At 34.7% G+C, this 7,790-nt stretch overlaps 1 protein-coding gene across 2 annotated transcripts; it reads left to right on the top strand.

Moving 5' to 3' along the window:
• The first annotated feature begins 3,273 nt into the window (after nt 1–3,273).
• On the top strand, nt 3,274–7,547 carry LOC107787785 (zinc finger CCCH domain-containing protein 30). 2 transcript variants are annotated; one of them, XM_016609390.2, is made up of 2 exons: nt 3,274–4,288; nt 4,805–7,547. In XM_016609390.2, the coding sequence occupies exon 2, from the start codon at nt 4,904–4,906 to the stop codon at nt 6,995–6,997; it is 2,094 nt and encodes a 697-aa protein (XP_016464876.1). In that variant the 5' UTR covers nt 3,274–4,288; nt 4,805–4,903; the 3' UTR covers nt 6,998–7,547. The 2 variants fall into 2 exon arrangements, with proteins under 2 accessions (XP_016464876.1, XP_016464875.1); XM_016609389.2 differs by having other exon boundaries at nt 3,275–3,556.
• The last annotated feature ends 243 nt before the right edge of the window (nt 7,548–7,790 follow it).

Below are 7,790 nucleotides of genomic sequence, written 5' to 3'. Positions count from 1 at the left end.
TTTGCTTTGTTTCTAGTTGTCCACAAGTATGAATTAGTTTATTCCTATTGAAATAAACTCAAAAAGACTACTATAGCTTAGTCTTTTTCTTTTTTGTTTTCCGCATGTGTCCAATACTCGTATTGGAGCTCGATTAAATTTGGATTTGCACAAGAAAATCTTATATTGAGCGATAAAGCGCTGCCTAAAATAAACTACTACATAACTCAAACCCGAAATCTCTAATTAAAAATGAACTAGTACTTAACACCAACCACAATTTAAGCTTGGTATTTCATTAAATTTTCCTCTACTTTTCAAACTTCAGTAGTATGGATTCGAGAAGAAATAAAAATGTTTTTTTTTTTTACAATTAAGCCTCAAAACAAAGGATGTATGCTAATTTCTTTGAAAAAGTTTCCCAAGAAATATAATCCAAAGTGTATATTTCGATTATTTTTTCGACAAGTTTCCTTTATTAGATAGTGTTAATCTTAATTGTTTTCCAATTCTATTAACGAATGAAAATATCAATTACCTTACAGGAAACAAGATACCGACTTTTATAAAATCAAATTTTATACAATTTTTATGCTTAATTCATGAAATATTAACTTTTATGTTTTTTACGTTGAATGAAAAGCTACATAATTTTATCGAATTATACTACAAGATCTTCGAGAACAAATCTATGTCCTTGATTTCCTTCTCTTCCCCTAAGTTTGCTTCTCTTTTCATTTTTAATATAATGAATCAATCTTATAATAATATTCTTAAATTCAAGAACAGTAAAACTTTAATTTAGTTATTCGTTTGACAAAAAACTTTAACCCTCTAAAGGAAGAATTTTTTTTTGATTCTCCCGCGAAAATTTATCCTTCTTTAAACGGAAAAGGCCATATATGCCAGTGAACTATGCGAATTAGGACATATATGCCCGTCATTAATAGTTTGGCACAAATATACTCAATCAGTCCAATACTTGCTCATTAATGCCCTTAGTTTAACGGAACCATTATTTTGTCTTTCTTAAATAATTAATAATCGGACCCAACCAAAATCTACTCACCTGATTCATTAGGACCCGACCCACCCTTATTTCAAAGATATTTTTTGATATATTATTTTTGTTTGATTGAGAAATTGTGTGATAATCATATTTATTTATTTGAGTAATTTGATAATCGATTTTTTTTTTGTTATACATCATTTCGGGAAGTAATCTTACTAAAAGTAGTAATTGATATTTATTTATTATTTTAATAATATAATATTCGAATTAGTTTGTGCTTTCTTCAATCATTTTACCATCTATTTTTATTTTTTTCACAATCTATTTGTATTTTTCACCAATACAAATACAAATAACTCCATGTTCACTATAACTTAACCTGATGGATCCGTTTTTTTTTTGTTTAGATAAGTGATCTTTATATGATTGATTATAAGTTTATTGGATTATTTTCTGCATTACAAATTTGTTATGAAATAAGTAATAAATTGTTAAAATAGTGGTGCTTCTTTTCCACTTTTATTAATTAATTATTTCATAACAAGCACCATTGTTAAATCAGTGGTGCTTCTTTTTTATTTTTATTGAATAACTATTTCATAACAAGCACCATTGAGAAAAATAAAAATAGATGGTAAAATGATTGAAGAAAGCACAAACTAATTCGAATATTATATTATTAAAATAATAAATAAATATCAATTACTACTTTTTAGTAGGATTACTTTCCGAAATGATGTATAACAAAAAACAAATCGATTATCAAATTACTCAAATAAATAAATATGATTATCACACAATTTCTCAATCAAACAAAAATAATATATCAAAAAATATCTTTGAAATAAGGGTGGGTCGGGTCCTAATGGATCGGGTCAGCAGATTCTGTTTGGGCCCGATTATTAATTATTTAAGAAAGATAAAATAATAATTCTGTTAAAATAAGGGCATGAGTGAACAAGTATTTGACGGATTGGGCATATCTATGCCAAACTATTAATGACGGGCATATATGTCCTAATTCGCATAGTTCACTGGCATATTCGACCTTTTTCCGTTCTTTAAATAGGTGGCATCATGCCAAAGAAACAAAAAGGAATGATACTAAATTAAGGAAAAAACAAATCAAAGAACTTCGTAGGCATTTGGACATAAAAATTATAATTTTTAAAAAAATATATTATTTGGAGTTAATTGAAAAATGATATTAGCAATTTGAAATTATATTTGAATATGCAAACACTTGGAAAAATATTGCATTTTTGTGTTTGGCAAAAAAAGTTATTTTGATTTTTTTTAAAAAGTGATTAAAATTACTTTTTGATTTTAAAAAAACTCATTTTCAAAAAATCTCTAAAAACTTATAAAATTTTATAAACAGACATATTTTTGAAAAAAGAATTCAGGAAAAAAAGAGAAACATACGTGGACAAACGGGTCCCTAATTTAAAGTCAAAGTTGCCGCTTACTTTTCTGAAAGTTTTCATAATGAAAAATTGATAGCTTAATATTTTAAATAAAAACATCGTAAATGATAAATTTGCCCCCACACCGTTTTTGAAAAATTGAGAAAAGAATTGATAGCTAAGTTACCCGACACGGCATTTTAGGTGTCGCACTCGTATCGTCACGACACTAGTATGGGTGTGGGTATGAGATTTGTATCGGATCTGGTCAAATAATTTTGGGTACTTTGACCACGACGAGAAAAAATATTCGAGACAAGATACAATTTGATTTCCAAAATTAAAACAAAAACTAGGGTGAAATTTGAAGAAAATGGCATATCTTATCTAGTAAATCAATCTTTTACTATCTAACAACTTGAGAATAAAAAAGAAGTCCATACATTACAAGCTAATACGTAAGCATTCCACAAAAAATTTCATAATTTAGTGATATTTTTATATTTTTGAATTATTTTTAGCCGGATCCTCGCACTCGTATCCGTACTAGGATCCGTATCCCCGAATCTTAAAATTTACATCTCGAAGGATCCGACCTCTAGATCCGCACTCGTGTCGGACACCCGCACTTGTGTTCGAGCAACTTAGCTCTAAATCATACACTTTCCCCTAACGCAGAGATACAAGTCTCTAAAATGATAAAAAGACTCCTTACAAAAACCAAACTTATTATAACTATAACCACAACAACTAAGTCTTAATCCTAACTAGTTCGTATCACCTACATGAATTGCCTTCACTGTGTCTATCCTTAGCCAAGTCGGTGTTTATTCCGAGATGTTGTAGGTTTACTTCGTCTCATTTGTCACACCTTCAGTCATCAAAGAAAAAGAAAGAGAGAGAGAGAGAGAAAGAGCATAGGAAATGGAGAAGAGAAAATGAAGAAGAAGCTATCTCCCTCTCTCCTTGTGTTATCATAACTTTCTTGTTTTTGCGCTCTCTTTTCTCTCTCTAGACCTGTAAAAATCAAGTCTTTTTCCTATTTTCAATCTCTCTCTCTTGCTAAGACAAAAGCTTGCTTGTTGATGTTGCTGTTGTTGGTGGGGACTTATACAAAGACAAAAGCTTCATTCTTTGTTATTATTAGCTGAAAATTTTGGTGAGAAATGCTTTACTTTAATATCAGTGTTATGTATTTTACTTGGAGTATCTGTTACTTTGGATGGTTATTTTTTTATTTTTTTTTTTCGCTTTGTTATTTTTCTGTTCTTTTTATCTTCCTTGTTTTTTCATATTGAATATGAGAAAAATGGGTTTTATGTATGTATAGTTGAAGATTGAGTTTGTTTTGGATTTTGGAAAATGATTTTTGGTGTAGACCATTAATCCCCTTTTGACCTTTTGTTTAATCTGTTAGTGGGAAAAGTTTTTTTTTCCGATTCTCTTCTTGACTTTATTTCTTTGCTTCTTGCTGAAGAATTCCTTGTTGGTAATTAATGTCTTTTTATTTTTTTGTTATTGAAGTACTTAATTGTTTGCTTTTAAAAGGAGTTGGTTTTGTTTTAAGCATCTTGTTTTGAAGAGTTCTCTTGGGTTCTTCAGTAATGATCAAAAAGAAAAAGAAAAAGAAAAGGAAAATATTGATTCTTGAATAGATTTTCTCCTTTTCTTTGTCAGAGAATGAAATTTGCAATTGAGAGAAGTATTACAGTAGGTTGCCTAAGTCATAGTCTTTCTCCTTCCTTTTTCTATTTTTCCATTTTGGTACAAAAACAATATAGGCAGCCTAATCCCGCAAGTAGGGTCTTGGAGGATATCAGAGAGGGTGCTTCCAATAAACCTTCAGTTCAAAGAAAGCATGGTCACAGCAGAATATTATTTTTCCATTTTGGTAAAGAATAGTATTATTTATTGGTTGCCATTAGTCTCTGTGATATGTGGCTTTTCTTTATTGTTTTGAGAGTCAGAAAATAGGATGAACCCTTTTTAATTTAGTGTTTCCTCACCTAGCAAAAGAGGCATCTTTCCTTTTCCCTTCTGTTTACAATTGATGGGAAATGTATTGTTGTTTATGAATTTCTAGCATTTTTGTTTTTGGTTAGAGCTTAGTGATTAGTTTCTTTGTCTTGGCTGTAGCATTGTCTGTTGACCAAATATGGTGTAATTTATATAGTGCTTTTTCAAAATCTGTCAAAAAATGCAATAAGCTGAAATCTGCGAATCTGCCACTAGAGTTGACTTTCTATCTTGACAGAGAGATTGTTGTTGATTCTTATTTTGTTTGCCTATTGAATTGCATTAGCAGAAGGCTAGCTTTTTCTCTCATTAGCTTTGGATTGATCATACGAGACTGTGCTTGGTACATTATGTTTTGATTCTAATGCTTCGTTTCATTTTTTGTTTACAGTGGATCCCGAGATGAAAGTATGTGTTCTCGACTGCAGCTGTTGAAAAGCATTTTTTATTCAACTGTAGCATCAGCTTTTGTATTAGTTGGATCACTACCATGAACATGAATCATCTGACTGTTGAAACTGAAGATTCTTTTGTTAGCTTGCTTGAACTAGCGGCCAACAATGACATAGTAGCATTTAAGAGATTGATGGAGCATGATCTATCCGGTATTCATGAGGTTGGACTGTGGTATGGGCGCCAAAAGGGCTCAAGGCAAATGGTTTTGGAGCATAGAACTCCTTTGCTGGTCGCTGCTACATATGGCAGTATCGATGTTCTGAAACTGATTCTGTCTTTACCTGAAGTTGATGTGAATCAATCATGTGGCCGAGATAAAAGCACTGCTCTTCACTGTGCTGCGTCTGGTGGGTCTCGGAATGCTGTTGATGCTGTCAAAATGCTGTTAGAAGCTGGTGCTGATCCAAACTCTGAAGATGCCAATGGCCATCGCCCTCAGGATGTCATTGTTGTATCTCCAAAGTTTCACTCAACAGAAACATCCCTGGAGAGCCTTCTTAAAAGTGATACAACGGGAAAGTGTAGCCTAAGGTTGTCAACAGCCACTTCGAACTCAAATTCTCCACCACTTTCGCCTTCCCCTGGAAATAGATCACCTTCTTCTACTTCAGACTCGACTTCTTCCCCAAAGAGTGCAAAGTCTGATGACCTCCCTGTGTCTTCTGCATCTGAGAAGAAAGAGTACCCCATTGACCCCTCCTTGCCTGACATTAAAAACAGCATCTACTCTACAGATGAATTCAGAATGTTCTCGTTTAAGATCAGACCTTGTTCTCGTGCATATTCTCATGATTGGACTGAATGCCCATTTGTCCATCCTGGTGAAAATGCTCGAAGAAGGGATCCAAGAAAATATCACTACAGCTGTGTACCTTGCCCTGAGTTCCGGAAGGGAGCTTGCCAACGAGGGGACATGTGCGAATATGCTCACGGGGTATTTGAGTGTTGGCTGCATCCTGCTCAGTATCGAACCCGACTTTGCAAAGATGGTACAAAGTGCAATAGAAGAGTTTGCTTCTTTGCCCACACACAGGAAGAACTCAGACCCCTGTATGTCTCTACTGGTTCCGCTGTTCCCTCGCCTCGCTCGAACACCTCTGCTGCCAATGCCATGGATTTTGCAGCAGCTATGGGCCTTATTCCAGGTTCTCCTTCGTCGGTCCGTGTCATGTCCCCATTACCTTTCACTCCTCCGATGTCTCCCTCTGCTAACGGCGTCTCAAACATGAGTTGGCCTCAACCAAATGTTCCAGCATTGCATCTTCCTTGCAGCAATTTCCAGTCCAGTCGCTTGAGGTCATCACTACATGCAAGAGACATCCGTGCTGAAGACTTAAACTTTGATATGCAACAACAACAGCAGTTTATAAATGAATTCCCCTGCCTATCACAGTCCAGTGTGAATGCTAATTCTTTGAACCGTTTAGCTCATCCTAAGACCCTAACTCCTTCAAATCTTGAGGATTTATTTTCTGCAGAATCTCCTAGATATTCTGATCAGGCATTAGCTCAAGCAGTTTTCTCCCCTACCCACAAGTCTGCAGTTCTCAATCAATTCCAGCAGCCGCAGCAGAGCATGTTATCTCCCATTAATACAAAATTCTCACCAAAAAATGTTGATAATCCTCTATTGCAGGCTTCTTTCGGGGTTCAAACACCGGGAAGGATGTCACCCCGAGGAATGGAGCCAATATCACCTATGAGTTCCCGTGTGTCTACGCTTTCTCAACGTGAGAAGCAGCAGCAATTTAGGAGTCTTAGCTCTCGTGATCTTGGCTCCATAGCTTCTGCTGTTGTTGGCTCTCCAGTAGATACTTGGTCGAAGTGGGGTTCCTCTACCGGAAATGCAGATTGGGCTGTCACTACTGAGGAGTTTGGTAGGTTAAAGAGATCATCGTCATTTGAGCTTGCTAACAATGGAGAAGAGCCTGATATCTCGTGGGTTCAATCTCTTGTCAAAGAATCACCACAGGAGTTGAAAGACAAAGCTGCATCTCGTGTCTTAGGTCTCGCAGGCTCTACTGCAGATCTCGCTGAAGATTCGACTTCGAATTCCCAGATTGAACAATTTGATCAATTGAATGCATGGATGGAGCAAATGAAGCTTGATAAGCTAATGGCTCAGTAAAAATATCCTTATTTTCATTTTGCCGGGCCTTGGCGTTTTCATAACATAAGATTTTGGTAAAGAGTAACCTTTTTACATTTGTCTCCGTGTGATGTATAGGTTACGGGTTCGAGCCGTGGAAGCAGCCACTAATGCTTGCATTAGAGTAGACTGTCTACATCACACCCTCTTGGAGTGCGGCCTTTCCCCGGACCCTGTGTGAACGCGGATGCCGTTTTAGTAATCTGTCTACATTCTTATGATTTCTTCATGCTGGCTTCTGAGCAGGTCAACTGTAAGCAGAGAAGAAGCCAGCAAAGGAGCTCCAAAATTCTGAAAAATATTATTTTTCTTTATTATTTAAATTAATTATTTATATCAGGTAGTAGAAGAATGGGTTATTGAGAAATGAGACCCGGTGCAGGTGATGTTTCTTCAATATTATTGTGTAGTCTCTTAGTCAAAAAAGTTTTTACCTTGATTTAAGTAGACTGATATTTCATTGTACTGAAAAAGGGATTATCAGCATTTGTGACAATTCAGCATTGATATGAAGTTATTTCATTTTCAAGATTGTTAATATTTTCTGAGTTTTGGTACTATGCTTATTTTAAAAGAGAAGAAACACAGATATAAAGGTAAGCGACGATATCTTTCTGCTACAAAAAAAAGGTTTTTCTTACTACTGATTCTATGGAGTCTTGGAATAATGTTAGTGCTAGAAAATGGTATGTAAATGTACATGTGAATAATCATCTGATGTAACACGAAGTTCAAAGTAATTGGAATTGGAATCCATATCCCTTCATCGGAT

This window comes from Nicotiana tabacum, chromosome 4 (assembly GCF_000715075.1).
Source record: "Nicotiana tabacum cultivar K326 chromosome 4, ASM71507v2, whole genome shotgun sequence".
NCBI lineage: Eukaryota > Viridiplantae > Streptophyta > Magnoliopsida > Solanales > Solanaceae > Nicotiana > Nicotiana tabacum.
This window is presented reverse-complemented; position numbering and strand designations above follow the sequence as displayed.